The sequence below is a fragment of the Vombatus ursinus genome, unplaced genomic scaffold, assembly GCF_900497805.2.
Source record: "Vombatus ursinus unplaced genomic scaffold, bare-nosed wombat genome assembly UNPS02014239.1, whole genome shotgun sequence".
In the NCBI taxonomy this organism is placed as follows: domain Eukaryota; kingdom Metazoa; phylum Chordata; class Mammalia; order Diprotodontia; family Vombatidae; genus Vombatus; species Vombatus ursinus.
In genome coordinates this window covers 192,601-207,930 of record NW_020954017.1, presented here as the reverse complement: position 1 = coordinate 207,930, position 15,330 = coordinate 192,601, and the positions used below count along the sequence as shown (strand labels likewise).

Sequence of the window (15,330 nt, the reverse complement as noted above, 5' to 3'; positions counted from 1 at the left end):
CTGCTGCTGGAAATCTCTCAGTGCCTTGACCACCCCTTATCACCTTGGAGGTAGCCTTGGTCACTCGAAACCAATAAGGGAGAGAAAGGGCTAGATAAGGATTTTTCCTTGGTCAGATAGTGCATGTCTCTCCCCCGTGGAGTATGGACGTATATAACCCCTTGATCAGGGGACAATAGACAAATCTTGATTGGTGATTGGGGCTCCTCTACCTAACGTTATTGGCTATCTGTAAGAGTTTGAGAAAATCTGAAAAAATATTGCAGAGAGGGCAAAGAGAAAGGACCAGTCTTGAGGAGAAACAGAAAAAGAAGTTTTAAGAGACTTTAATCGTGGTTCATCTGTGTTTCTAGACAAGTGCGAAAGAGACATCTCCTGATATATTAAGGGTTGGAGGTGACTCTACTGTGACATTGATCTTAGCCAAAATATTATAAATAGTTTTACATATATATATATATTCATTATATACCTACATTCATTATATGTCCATTTGTCAATAAAAGATATATTTTCAGTAACTTTAATATTTACTTCAACTAAGAAAGATAGGAGTAATTTCTATTAGGAAAGGAGGTTTTCTTTAATTCATTAGATAATACATAATGAACTAGAGTGGGAGCTCAAGCTAATCAATTATCTGATGAGAAAGGGAATGAAAGTTATTAATGAGAAATAAATTATCCAAAAAAAGCAAATACTTATCAATGAGGCAAATGGCAGGTGAAGTGCCTACAAGTGAGGATGCTCAGACCCCAGACCCTTTATCTTCATTACACATGGGGTTACTTGTGTCTTCTCTCCAACCTGCTACAAGGAGGGGGCATCCTTATGTTCTTCATTCAGGTGCCTATGACAATAGTATCATATACTTAACACTGGAAGAGGACTCAAAGGGCATCTTATTGAATTCCTTTTTTTCTTTTAAAAAAACAAATAAGGAAACTGAGGCCCAGAGAATTTACGTGACTTGATAAGTGGATAGAATGCCAAGTTTGGAGTCAGAAAAACCTGAATTCAAATCTGGCCTCAGATACTTACTAGCTGTGTGACCCTGGGCAAGTCACTTAACCTCTGTTTTCCTCAGTTTCCTCATCTGTAAAATGAGCCGGAGAAGGAAATGGCAAACCACTCCAGTATGCTGATCCAAGAAAGCCCCAAATGGATTCAAGGAGAGTCAGACATGACTGAAATGATTCAATAATAGTGCTCTACTTAAGTAAGCCCAAACACGTGGTCTGCTCTCCATTGGCATAGAAGTGGCTCAAATATCCTGATTGTTCCAGGTCTAACCTAAGAGATGAAACATTGATAAAACATTAAAATATGGAATCCAGTACATGCAAACTTTGGCTCTGCCTTCCTTCTCACCTCTCTTTTGGAGGTGTTATTTCAGTTTTCTTCCCTTGGGACTCAGTGTACGAGCATGCAGCTTATTCTACATGATATAAAATAAAAGAGAAATGTGCAGAGCTCTTCTTGGTCCAAATGGAGACCCGATGCCCATTCCTCTTTCAGACCTTTGGTAAAGACAAGAGAAGTCCTGATACCCACAGCTGAGGAAGGACATGCACCCTCCCTTCTCAGTCTCACAGAATCAAGCAAATCAAGGGAGACGTGACTTTGGCTCAGCTCATCAGCCTGATAGTGAACAAGGCTCCTGGTAGCTGTGGTTCTTAGCTAATTCTTGGAGACACCTCATAATCTTAATGTTTTTTAGTGATTCAGTTCTTGAACTGAAAGAGGTAGCTAAACAGGTGAAGTTTTCCCATGTAAAAATGTCTCCTCATCCCTTATTATGAGCTATTCCCCCTCCCCCCCACCCCAGGAACTGTTGTCCAGCCTTTTTGACATCTTATATATATATTTTTGAAATTGATTTTTTTTGTTTTGTTTTTTGTTTTAGGCAACTGAGGTTAAGTGACTTGCCCAGGGTCACACAGCAAGTAAGTGTCAAGTGTTTGGTCTGAGGCTGGATTTGAGTTAGGGTCCTCCTGACTTCAGGGCTGGTACTCTATCCATTGCGCCACTTAGCTGCCCCCTGAAATTGATTTTTTGAACCTAAAGGTAGGACTTTGCATTTGTCCTCATTACATTTCATCTTATTAAATCTTGCCCAATGTTCTAGCCTGACATGATCTTTTTGGATTTTGCCTCTGTTGTACAATATATTAACACTTCCTCCTGGCTCCATACCATTTAGTAATTTGATGAGCCTGTCATGTATGTGATCACTGATAAAAAATGTTGAACAACACATAACGGAGGACAGACACCGGACATGTCCATACAGGTCGATATCAACCCATGAATCTCCATTCTTTGGGCTTTGTAATTGCTATTGGGTGTGGTCATTTCTAGATCATTTAGTCTAACCCTTGTTTTTCAGCTCACAGAGGGAAGAAACCTTAGTGATCCAAAGTCCTCATGTTACATCAGGGAAACTGAACAACAGAGGGGTTAAGTGACTCCCGGTATTACCCCAGTAGTAAAGAGCAGAGCTAGGATTCAAACCCAGGACCTCCAAATTGTGCATTGAGGAGGCTGAGTTCTGTAGTCACATAGAGTTTGAGGCAGATATCTCGGCTCTTCCCACGATGCTGTGCTGTGTTTCCTGAAGCGGGTGATCCAAGGCAAATTGTATCCAGGCTGCTCAGGGCCCCGTTCACTCTCCCTTCTGTCTCCCAGATAGGGGAAGGGAAAGGGCTGGGTTTGCGCGTGCTGGACAGAGATAGCTGCAACCAGCAGCTTGCTGGCAGGGTAAGACTTATCTCTCGAGCTGAATTCTGTAACTCTACTATGTACCTAGAGTGACTCACCCATTTATGGTATGGGCTCCAATTAGTTCTGGTGCTTGAAGTCATGGCCTTTGGGCCACACTCAGGGGAACCAGTCAAAGAGTGTGTGATTGTGGATGGATGGCCAGAGACAAGGAGGGAGAAGGGAACTCTGTGTGTGTGTGTGTAGAGCCAGTTTCTGCAAGGGTGGACCAAACCTTCAGAATGTACTAGACCAGGGCTTCTTAAGCTTTTTCCACTCACAACCCCTTTTTCTCCGAGAAATTTTTACATGACCCTGGGTATCTAGGTATATGAAATAGGTATAAAAATCAAACATTTACTGATAATGAATCATAAAGAAATTTATTTTAAAACACTTCTTTGGCATTCATTTAATTTTACCATTTATTAAAGACAAAAGCAAATTTGCATACTCGTGAGATAGATGTGCTCGTTTATTTCTACATAAAGAGCTAAATCTTGGTGGAATATTTGATACTGCAGGATCAGAGCAACTATATAGAATATAGTTCCTGACAACTATATAGAACAATATGGTTCCTGACAACCAAGAACTATATAGAACAAGTTTTTCAGAGTTGATCGATATTTTGATTTTATAACCATCAGTGTTGTGTTCAGAACCAAGGCTGCAGTAAAGTCGCACTATGCAACATGCGGCAAGTGCTGCCAGAAACACCTCCGATTCATTATGCGTTTGATTTTGAATTAATTTTTGATCATTGCTTGTTCAGAAACCTTTTATTGTTGCCAAATTTTTCATGTCCCCTAATATATGTGACCCTCTATGGGGTCCTCATTCACAATTTAAGAAGTGCTATAAAGCAGGCTGCATCTACAGGGTCCCTTGGAATCATTGAGTATAATCCTCTCATTTTACAAATGAGGACCCCAAGGTTCAGATAATGACTTGTCCAAAGTCACATAACTAGGTTAGAGAGTAGGAACTTGAACCTAGGAATCATTGAGTATAATCCTCTTATTTTACAGATGAGGAAACTGAGGCTCAGAGAAATAGAATGACTTGCCCAAGGTCACATAGCTAGGTAGGAGAGCAGAACTTGAACCCAGGTCTTCTGACCCCAGAGTCAGGGTTTTTCCTATGACGCCACACTGGCTGGTTCGTTGCTTTTCATTGAGGGGGCCTGAGGCTGGCCATCATGTTCCTTCCTTGCCCCTCTGCGCTCACTTGGTCCAGACTTGCAGGGACAAAAGAGGGCCGGTGTTAGTATCTTGTCAGGATGAGAGATGTCCTGCCTATAGCCACAGTCTGTCCCTGTTGCCTCGTTTCCCCAGCAGCCTGATACCCCAGGCTCTTGGAGAAGCCTAGAATTGTAGAATGTTCAAATTCTTCAGCCTGGCATTTAAGCCCTTCCTGGTCTTCTTTTCTCCTTATCACATATGCTCAGTACTCTAGGTGACTCTGTAGACCTTTACAGGACCTGTACTCTCTCACCGCTGAGCCTTTGCTCACATGGTTCCTGGGAGCAACCTACCTTTCCCTCTTCAGCAGGAACATTGCTACCGAGCTGCCCCTGATCTCACGCAGCACTTTGTACCTCTCTAATGCACTTAGTAGGCCATGAGACAGCACCATGGTGCTCAGAGTGCTGAGCCTGGAGTCAGGAAGACTCATCTTCCTGAGTTCAAATGTGGCCTCAGAAACTTCCTAGCTGTGTGACCCTGGGCAAGTCACTTCACCCTGTCTGCCTCAGTTTCCTCGTCTGTAAAATGAGCTGGAGAAGGAAATGGCAAACTACTCCAGTATCTCCGCCAAGAAAACACCAAATGGGGTCACAGAGAGTTGGACACTACTGAAGAGGAACAATGAAAATGTCCTCAGCGTGTTGTACTGTATATTTCAGTTCTCTCTGCATTTCTTAGTCCCTGATTAGACTGTGAGCCCTGCAGGGACAGAGAAAAGCTCTTCTCCAAATCGTCTCAAGTGCCTTGTGCACAGTAGGTTCTGGAAAATTGCTTGTTGAATTGAAATGAACTGAATTGAATTTCAGAGTGAAGAGGAACCTTGGAGATCACCTAGACCAACCTGCTCAGAGAGGGCAAGCAATTTATCTGAGGGAGCACAGCAAGTTGATGCAAGATCAGGTTGCTGACGGCTCTGTGTTCTACACCTCTGATGGTCTGTGTTCTAAGGCCTCTCACAGCTCTGACCTTCCGTATTCTAAGGCCCCTCCCAGCTCTGACATTCCCTGTTATAAGGCCTCTCCCAGCCCTGACCTTCCCTGTTTTAAGGGTCCTCTCAGCCCTGACATTCCCTGTTCTAAGGGCCCAGCCCTGACATTCCCTGTTCTAAGGGCCCTCCCAGCTCTGACCTTCCCTGTTCTAAGGCCTGACATTTCATGGTCTAAGGTTTTCCCAAGCAGGACATCTTATGTTCCATGGTTTAAGTCTCTTTTTAGGCTTCCCTCCATTCCCTATTTGCTTTTACCTCCTGGACTGAAGGGATAGGTCTTCCAGGCTCAGAAACACCCACATTTACTGTTCCTTCCTTTCCTGCAAAGGAGAGAGGAGAGGGAAGTCAGAGAGATGGAGAAACAGGAGAGGGCTCCCCTCCTCAGTCCCTAATTGGGACTGAGCAAGGAGAAGAAGTGTTTGGGGCCCAGTAGGTGATTGGGGAACATTGTCTTTTTTATGGCAGGGGAGAGGGCTGTCCTCTTGGTAGAAGACATGGGCTGGGCCAGTGTGTGTTGTTACCTAGGTTCCCTCAGAGACGGAACTAGGATGCAGCAATGGGGCTTGGCCTCAAGGTAGCAAAATTCATAGGGGCTATGTTATAAAAAGATGAGTTATTCTATGACAATGACATTGATCAAGAAGCACAAGGTCCTGGTTTGCCTCCATGAGGGACAGGTTACAGAATTTTACATGACTCACTCAGCACCATGCCACCCCAGGAGGAGGGCTGCTTTGGCATGCCCAAGGAATGCCCACCAATTACCCGATGAAGGGGAGGTCTTCCTTACATCAATGCCTTCCTGTTGATCACAGAGGACATTATGACCCCGATGAAGATGACTATCCCTGATGTTCCTGCAATGGTCAGGACGATGGCAGGAGCTCCAGAGAGGGCATAGATGGAATCCGGTTCGCTGGGCTCTGTGTCAGTGTCCTCTGAAGGGGGCTCTAGGAATGAGGAGACTTATGGAGGGAGGGCCTGGGGACACTCTGGCCAAGCTCCTGGCCCACCTTCCCCACCAACTACAAAGTGGAAGAGAGCCATGGGAATGTCATGGGAATGTGTGTCCAGACCTTCTATGTTGGCCTCAGTTTCTTAATCTGTAACCGTTCAATTCAACCCAACGAGCACTGACTGAGACCCTACAGCGGTGCTTAGCACTGGAGCTAGGCACTGGGCATACAAAGACAAAAAAGAATCTGTCCCTGCCCTCTAGGAGCTTACATTCTACTAGATGGTGAGATACAGTGTCATACACAAGAATAGGGACAGGACATTTGGGATTGACACAGGGAACTCCTGGATCAGGAAACTCCCTCCGCCAATGCTGACTGGCATCTTCTAGTCTTAGAGAGGTACCTGGGGGCTCAGAGAGGTTCAGTAACATGTGTCAGAGGTGAGACTTAAACCCAGATCTTTCTGTTTGCAAGGTCAGCTCTCTATCAGCTGTTACATGCTGCCTTATGGAAACAAAGTCGGTCTAAAGCGTTTTGGGAGCAGAGTCGAGAATGCTAGCAACTGAAGGGACCCAGAAGGGCCTTGTGTGAGAGGTGGTCCCAGAATGGAGCCTTGGAAGGAGCAGGAGGAGGTGAGGAAGTAAAGTGTACAGTTATGGGGAACAGCTTGCGCAAAGGAATGGTGGTGGGAGATGGTCTGCTTCCTTCTGGAAGAGGACCAAGGCATCATGGAGGTGATGCCATGACATGCAGGTGAATGGTACTTAAATGAGGGAGGGCTGTGCAAGGTCACCAGCCTCACGCTCTCCTCCGGAGCCAGCGGGGTCTGGCGGCCATCAATCATGACAATGACATCTTCCTTAATGGAGGTCTTTAGGGAGAGGGTAGACAGTTACCTACTGAGGGTGTTGCAGAAGGGATCTTTGTTTAGTTGTGAGCTGGATGTGAACAGTTTCTGAGGTCTTTTCCAACACTAAGATTTCTTATCCTGGCATTCAAAGCTCTCCACCCTCTGGCTTCATGTTCTATTTCCAACATTCCCCCACACCTTCATGCACTTTAAATTTTGGCCCAACTGGACAAATCATGCTATGCTTGTCTCCTCTCATCCTCTCCCACTTTTGGGCATTCAGTCAGGCTTCCCTGACACCACCCTTCCTTCTTCTCTGGGATGCAACCCCTCACCATCTCTGCCTCTGAAATCTTCTGGCCCCTTGGCTCAGGGGCTGCCTCCTCCAAGAAGCCCTCCCTGGGCCTGTCTCTTGGAAGTGATGTCCCCATCTCTGAACTCTTTTCCCTCTCTGCACATTGTAACTGGGATGAGAGTCACTCATGTATAGGTCTCCGTCACCTCCACTCCCCTTTTCTGCCCTGTTTCAGCTTTGCACCCTCATGTATGTGTCACAGAACCACATTTCTACGGCTGAAAGGGGCCTTAAAGACTCTAATCCTTTCATCTTACAGATGAGGAAACTATCGTCCCCCCCCCCCCCCCCCCGCCACTTCTCGACCCAACGCCCAGCCCCCTCTTTCAGCCCAAGGCAGAAACACCCTAATTCAGGACCTCCATCACCTGGATCACCAGCAGCCTCCTAATTGGTCTCTCTGCTTCCTTCCTTCCCCCTTTCTGATTCATCCCACAGGCAGCTGCCAAAGCCACATTCCCAAAACACGTCAGACCATGGCAGTCCTTCACTCAAGAAGCATCAATAAGGACTTCTCATGGCCCTTAGGAGAAATGCAAGGTCCTTGTTTTTGCATTTAAAGACCTTCATAATCCAGAGCCAGCCTGTCTTCTCAGGCCCATCGCTCTTCCTCACTACTCTACTGCTCTCTATACTCTGGCCGAACTGACCTGTTTGCCATTTCCCAGACGTGACATTCCATCTCTGGCCTCCTTGCCCTCAGCTGTCCCTGGCCTGGAATGTTCTCTTTCCTTGCCTCTGTTTCTTCAAACAGTTGCTCCTCCCAGAGCTCTGCTCAAGGGCCACCTTCTACAAGTGGCCTTTCCAGATTCCTCCCAGTTTTTGGTCCCCTCCCTGAGTCACGTTGCATTTATTTTATATAGATTTCATTTTTGCTGATTTGTGAACATGTTGCATGTATTATCGGGCATTGTGGTTTTGTACAAAGAATGCTGGCTTTGAATTCAGAGGATCTGGGTTCTAATCCCAGCTTTGCTGCTAATTTGCTACCTGTGGGACTTTGGGCAAGTCACCTAACCATTCTGGGCCTCAGTTTCTCCATCAGATAACCTCTGAGGTCCCTTTCAGCTCTAAATCCCAAGGCCACACTGGGTCATGGGATGACACAGTTAGAGCTGGAGGGGACCTTCCAGGCCGTCTTGTCTATTCCCTTTATTTGACAGAGGAGGAAACTGAGGCCCAGAGAGGTCAAGGAAGGCATTCCAGGCCACACCACCAGTAAGGATAATTCACGTCTGGGCTCTCTGACTTCAAACCCAATGACCTTTCCACTATAAGACAAACTTCTCCCTCCACTGAGCTCTCACGGCCCTGATTGCTTATAATGATCACTTGGTGCTGGGTCTAGACCTGCAGGTGCTGTTAATGACATTGGTCAGGGCAAGTATTAGACCACTTTTACAGATGAGGAAACTGAGGCACGGAGAGGTTAATTGACTTGTCCACAGTCACTCAGCCAAAAATTGACAGAGGCAATATTGGAACCCTAGTCTTCTGAGGCCAAGCCTAGCACATTCTCCATGACCACGTGAAGTGCTGCTTCCCCTCCCATAGGAGCTAGTGTGGGTGTCTCGCACACCAAAGGGGCTTACTAACTGCTTGTTAGTTGATTTGGGGCTGGGTGAGGGTGGGGCCATCAATGATGAGCTCACCAGGCAGCTGCACGTGGACGGGGTTGGAGGTCCTCAGACCCACGCTGTTCTGAGCTGTGCATGTGTAGTTGCCTAGGTCCTTCTTGGCCAGTCTCCGGATAACGTACGTGTCTTGGGTCCCACACACGTTGCCGTTAAGGGACCAGGTGATCAGGGGACTGGGGTTTGCCATAGCCGAACAATGTAGGACCACGGAGTAGTTGAGGTCACTCACAACGGTGCCCTCATATGGTTCTGGATATGATGATGTCACCACTGATCCAGGCCCATCTGTGGGGGGTAGAGGGTGTCACAGTGAGGAGGACAACTGGGGGTTGGCAGCCTGGGAGAGAGAGGGTTACAGAGAGAGAAGGGGGCCAGGGATTCCCTGTAAGTTGAGATGGAACAAATGTGGAGAATTAGAAAGGCAGGATGTGAGAACTGGGAGGGTCCTTAGGACAGGGAATGTCAGAACTGGAAGAGGCCTTAGGACAAGGATTACTGGAACTGGGCGGTGCCTTAGAACAGGGGATATCAGAGCTGGGAGGGCCCTTAGAACAGGGAATGTGAAGGTCTCCAATGTTCTGTGTTAAGTTCCTTCTGGCTCTAACATTCTGTGTTCTAAGTCTCTTTCCAGCCCTGACCTTCTGCATTGCATGTTCTAGTGGCCTCTCTAATCTTCACATTCTAAGTTCTGCTAACCCTCCCAACTTGGACATTCTGGCATTCATCCTACATGTATGCATATGTGTGTCCAAGGATCCATGTACGAGTTTTGATGTCCTGCCTGGATTAGGCATAGCTATCCCATTATGTCAAGGTCTGGGCTTGGTTTGTTTGGGGCTTGGGATTGGGTTCCCCCAGGATGGTTCCCTCCCTTACCAATCTCCCTACACCTCAGTGCTGGAGGTGTGGATGGTTCTCCCCTTACCTATGAGCAGGAACCTCTTCCAGGGGCTGCCCCAGCCATGTGGAGGGGCTCTGGACAGCTCCATGACTCTGCCCCTTCAGGGGACTTCCACCCTGTTTGCCAATTCTTGCCTCCGCTTCCTGAGCTGGATTGTTTCTCAACCAGCGGCAGGTGTTGCTTTTGTCCAATCCTGGCCCCAGGACAAGCCTGGCCCTGTCATTGGCTTTGCTCTCGGTGACTTGGCTTGCCATGCCCAGGATCATGTGGTCTGTTTGTCTGGCAGGGACTTTGCCCTTGACCCACTCCTCCCTGAGCGGTACCCAAGTTCTCCTGCCACCCCAGGTGAGCCCCTCCCATACTTAAACCCCTCTGCCCTGCTCCAGAGTCCTTCAGGGACCTATCAGCTCTCTCCACATTCCAACCCACCTCTCTATCCATGAGAGAACCTCTCTGTGTGTGTGGCTTTGGTGTGGAATAATATAATAACCAGTAACATTTACATAGTGCTTTAAGCTCATAATAACCCTATGGCTGGTCACACAGTCAGCGTCTTAGGTAAGATTCTTTCTTGAATCATCTGTCTCTGAGGTCTTCACTCTTTCCATTTCTCCTCTGAGAAGCCCAGGTCCTCTGCTGCCTCATTCCCGGGGAAAGAAGAGAAGAGGGACCACAGTTAATTTCCCTCCCCCTGCCCAAGCTCAGTGTAGACTCTAGGCCCCATGAGATTGGGACTAGAGAAGAATGGGGTGGATAGGGTCTCTGTTCTGCACTAGGATGGGAGCTGAATAACGATGCCCTTTCTGGGTCCTCTGGGTCTTTAAAGGGGCAGACATTCCTATTCCTTCCTCTCACAGTTCTGTGGACTTTTCTTTTCCTCCTCTCATGTCCCTGTCAAATTATCTGTACCAAACTCTTCCTCAACCCTCCTGGGCAAAGGTTCCCAACTTATCATATATAGCCCAGGAATGATAAGGCTAATGGACATGATTTGTTTCTTTTATTGGTCTAAAATTAATAGGATAAATATTCTCATTGTATTAGTTGCTGAGTCATGGGATCAGATAGAGATAGGCAATTCCTTCTTTAGCCGTCTTCCTGCTCTCTCCCCTCCACCTTTGTTTTCAGGGCAACATGGTGTAATGGGAAAAGTCTTGAACTGGGTTCTAGCCTTGGTTCTGACAACCCCTTGGATAGAGAGTGGATCAGTGATTTCAAAGGCATAGGGAACTCCCAGGGGAGGAAACTCCCTCTACCAGTGCAGGTTGGTGTCTTCTCTTATAATTCTAGAGAGAGTTTTCTAGAACATGGAGAGGTTAAGTGACTTATAGAGGGTCTCGCAGCCAGTGTGTGTGTGTGTGTGTGTGTGTGTGTGTGTGTGTATGTGTGTGTGTGTGTGTGTGTGTGTGGTGTGCACGTGAGTGAGAGAGAGAGAGAGAGATAAACACAGGACTTTCTGGCTCTGAGGTCAGCTCTCTATTCACAATACTGTTTATCTACTATTAATCTCTTTCTCTTTCTGGGTCTCAGTTTTCTTACTGAGAAAGTGAAATGTACCCTCCTCTCTTCTGGTTCTGGTACTATAATCAAATCAGCTCTGCTACTGTTCCTGGAAGGGATGTCTTCAACCCCCTGCCCCTGCTTACAAACTCTGAAACTTTCTGGATCAAAGTCCCTCTTCCTGGCTACCACTCCCTTGTGGGTCATCTTTCCCTATTAGAATATAAGCTTCTTGAGGACAGGGATGAAATTGCTTTTCTATTTATATCCCAGTACTTATCATAGTGCTTGGAACATTTTGTTGTTGTTGAGTCATCCAGTAATGTTCAACTTTTTGTGACCCCATGGACTATAGCACGCAAGGACCTTCTATCCTCCCCTATCTCCTGAAGTCTATCCAAGCTCATGTTCATTGCTTCTATGACACTATCCATCCATCTCATCCTTTGACATCCCCTTTTCTTTTTGCCTTCAATCTTTCCCAACATCAAGGTCTTTCCCAATGAGTCCTGTCTTCTCATTAGGTGGCCAAAGTATCTGACCTTCAGCTTTACTATTTGTCCTTCCAGTAAGTAGTCTGAATTAATTTCTTTAAGTATTGACTGATTTGCTCTCGTTGCTATGCAAGGGACACTCAAAAGCCTAAGTTGAAAGTATTCATTCTGTGGCACTCAGCTTTCCTTGTAGTCCAACTCTCACAGCCATACATTGTTACTAAAAAAACTATAGCTTTGACTACATGGACCTTTGTTGGTAAGATGATGTCTCTGCTTTTTAGTATGCTATCTGTATTTTCCATAGCTTTCTTTCCAAGGAGCAAGCATTTTTTAATTTCATGGCTGCAGCCACTGTCTGCAGTGATCTTTGAGACCAAGAATATAAAATTTGACACTACCACTTCCGAGTTTTTCCTTCAAGTCAGCTTTTACACTCTCCTCTTTCACCCTTATTAAGAGGCTTCTTAATTCTTCTTTACTTTCTGCCATCAGTGGTATCATCTCCATATCTGAGATTATTGATTTTTCTCCCAGAAACCTTAATTCTGGCTTTTGATTCATCCAGCCTGGCATTTCACATGATGTACTCTGCATGTAAGTTAAATAAATAAGGTGACAGCGTACATACAGCCTTGTCATTCTCCTTTTCCAATCTTTATTTCATATTTGGTTTAAATTGTTTCTTCTTGATCCACACACAGGTTCCTCAGGAGAGAAGTAAGATGACCTGGTACTCCTATCTCTTCAAGGACTTGCCACATTTTGTTGTGATCCACACAACTAAAGACTTTAGCCTAGTCAATGAAGCAGAAGTGGATGTTTTTCTAGAGCTCCCTTGCTTTCTCCATAAGCCAGCAAATGTTGACAATTTGGTCTCCAGTTCCTCTACCTCTTCAAAACCCAGCCTATACTTCTGGTAATTCTCAGTTCACATATTACTGAAGGCTAGCTTGCAGAATATTAAAAAAATTAATATTTTATTTTCCCCCAATTGCATGTAAAACAATTTTTAACATTCATTTTTTTTCAAAAATTTTGAGTTCCAAATTCTCTCCCTCCCTCTCCCTCCCCATTGAAAAGGCAAGCAATTTGATATAGGTTACATGTCTGCAGTCATGCAAAACGTATTTCCATATTAGGCATGTCGTGAAAAGGAAACACAGACCAAAACAAAAACACCCAAGAAAAATAAAAGAAAATGAAAAATAGTATGCCTCCATCTGTATTCAGACTCCATCATTTCTTTCTCTGGAGATAGCATTTTTCATCATAAGTCTTTCAGAATTGTCTTGAATCATTGTATTGTTGAGAATTAGCTTGCAGAATCTTAAGCATAACCTTAAACCTTAAAGGAGCAAAATTTCATTCTTTGGCATTTTCCTTTCTTTAGGATTGGGACATAAACTGATCTTTTCCAATACAGTGGCGCTTGTTGAGTTTTCTAAATTTGCAGGCTTACCGAGTGCTGATGTTAGCGTCAGCATCTTTCAGGATTTTAAACAGCTCAGCTGGGATTCCATCACCTTCACTAGCTTTTGCTATGCTTCCTAAGGCCCTCTTGACTTCATTCTCCAGGATGTCTGGCTCTAGATCAGTAACCACACCATCGCGGTTATCGGGGTGTTAAGATTTTTCTTGTATAGTTCTTTGGCGTGTTCTTGCCATCTCTTCTTAATCTCTTCTGCTTCTGTTAAATCCCTACCATTTTTTTATCTTTTCCATGCCTATTTTTGCATGAAACTTTCCCTTGCTATCTCTAATTTTCTTGAAGAGATCTCTTGCCTTTGACATTCTGCTTTTTTCTTCTATTTCTTTGCGTCACTCATTTAAGAAAACTCTTGTGTCTTTCCTTGTTATTCTCTGGATTTCTGCATTCAGTGTGCTTAATGAATATTTATTTCTTATTTATTTCATTTTAGGGCAGATGGCATGCCTTTGAGAGAAAGTGTGTGGTTCAGGAGAGAACTCCCTGGAGAGGACATTGGGGAACTCTGCTATTGACTTTCCGGATGATTGTGGGCACGTCCCAGGTGCACAGCTTTCTCATCCGCCAAGAAGTGTGGGAGGTGGGGTGGGGCTAAGTGTGTTAGCTGATGGCCAAGGTTTCCTTCCAGACAGACATTCTATATTCTGGACCCTCAAGCTCCTTTCCACTCTGATGCTCTGTGTGCTATGCTTTCATGTTCCTTCCTCCTCTAGTTTGATCATCAGAGCTTTGATATCTGATGCACTCTGTGTTTTCAGTTTCTTCTCAGTTTTATCAGTCTATATTTTAAAGTAACTCACTTCTCTGATGTTCTATGCTTAATATTCTAAGGTCCCTCCCAGTCCTAACATTCTGTGTTCTAAGGTTATTAACATTTTATTTCATGTTCTATTTTAAAAGGTCCTTTCAACCAATATTCGGTCATCTCTCCCAATTCTGAAATTTTATGTCCTAAGTCCCCTCCCACTCTTGACATTTTCTATTCTAAGATCTCTTCCAGCTCTGACATTACATATTCTAAGGCCCTTCCCAGCTCTGACATTCCCTTTCCAAGGTCCCTCCCATCTCTGACATTCTTTGTTGTCAGGCCCCTCCCCGCCCTGATATTCCCTTTTCTAAGTCCCTTCTCAGCCCTGACATTCCCTGTTCCAAGGTCCCTCCCATCTTTGACATTCCCTGTTCTTTTTTTTTTTTTTTTTAGGTAATTGGGGTTAAGTGACTTACGACTTACCCAAGGTCACACAGCTAGTAAGTGTCAAGAGTCTGGTCTGATACTGGATTTGAACTCAGGTCCTCCTGACTCCAGGGCCGGTGCTCTCTCCACTGTGCCACCTAGCTGCCCCTGACATTCCCTGTTCTAAGACTCCTCCCATCTTTGACATTTCCTGTTCTAAAGCCCCTCTCAGCTCTAGCAATCTGTGAATCTATCCCTTCAGCTCGCCAGAGAAACCATTTGTGATGTCCAGACCAAAGGATGACATTCTTTGTGTTTATTCAGGCTGTCATGCTGTCCCCCGTCTCTCCCACAGCTTGCTAGACTTCTCTCCTCAACTTCAGTTACCTGTGGAGGAAGAATGGATGAGGTTCATATGTGGCCTGGGGGAGGGGGCTCCTTGGGGGGGACTGAGACCCATCCTGGCTGCCGGAGCCACGCCCCATGACCCCTAGGCCCCTCCCTCCCACACCTTGCCACTGAAACTCACTGTCCTTGGCAAGGGAGTAGCTGTTACATCTATCTCTAATTATGTGCCTTCCATGATAGGACAAACCGGCTGCTTGCTGTTCCTCTCTGCCTCTGGCCATAAGCTGCCCCCATGTCTTAATGCCCACCTTCCTCTCCCTGGCCACTAGGAATCCCTAGCTTTCTTCAGGATGGCCCCCTCCTCACCCGCTAGTGTCTCCTCCCACCCCAATTACCTTGTATTGACCTTACAGGTATTTTGCAAACTAATAAATGAGTTCATGTTGTTTTTATTGATAGAATGGAAGCTCTTTGAGGTCAGACTGTCTGGTTTTGGTCTGTACCCATGTTGCCCAGCATGGGCTAGTGTCTGCTGTGGTAGGTTGATTGACTTTGGAATAGTTATTGAATTGAATTGAATTTTAGGCCCAGAGAATGATGGTATGGGAGATGAAGAGGGCAGGACAGA

At 45.6% G+C, this 15,330-nt stretch overlaps 1 protein-coding gene and 1 long non-coding RNA gene across 2 annotated transcripts; one reads left to right on the top strand and one right to left on the bottom strand.

The window, feature by feature from the left end:
• Nucleotides 1–3,167: 3,167 nt before the first annotated feature.
• Nucleotides 3,168–9,924, bottom strand: IGSF23 (immunoglobulin superfamily member 23). Its single transcript, XM_027860742.1, has 5 exons — nt 9,722–9,924; nt 8,812–9,081; nt 5,786–5,945; nt 5,251–5,315; nt 3,168–4,000 (listed from the first exon to the last, which is right to left on the bottom strand). Exons 1-4 carry the CDS (start codon nt 9,783–9,785, stop codon nt 5,282–5,284), a joined length of 528 nt encoding a protein of 175 aa, XP_027716543.1. The 5' UTR covers nt 9,786–9,924; the 3' UTR covers nt 3,168–4,000; nt 5,251–5,281.
• LOC114042029 lies at nt 4,746–14,340 on the top strand. Its single transcript, XR_003568964.1, has 4 exons — nt 4,746–4,941; nt 6,429–6,586; nt 12,396–12,610; nt 13,614–14,340. It is a non-coding gene; the product is annotated as an uncharacterized LOC114042029 (long non-coding RNA).
• Nucleotides 14,341–15,330: the final 990 nt, after the last annotated feature.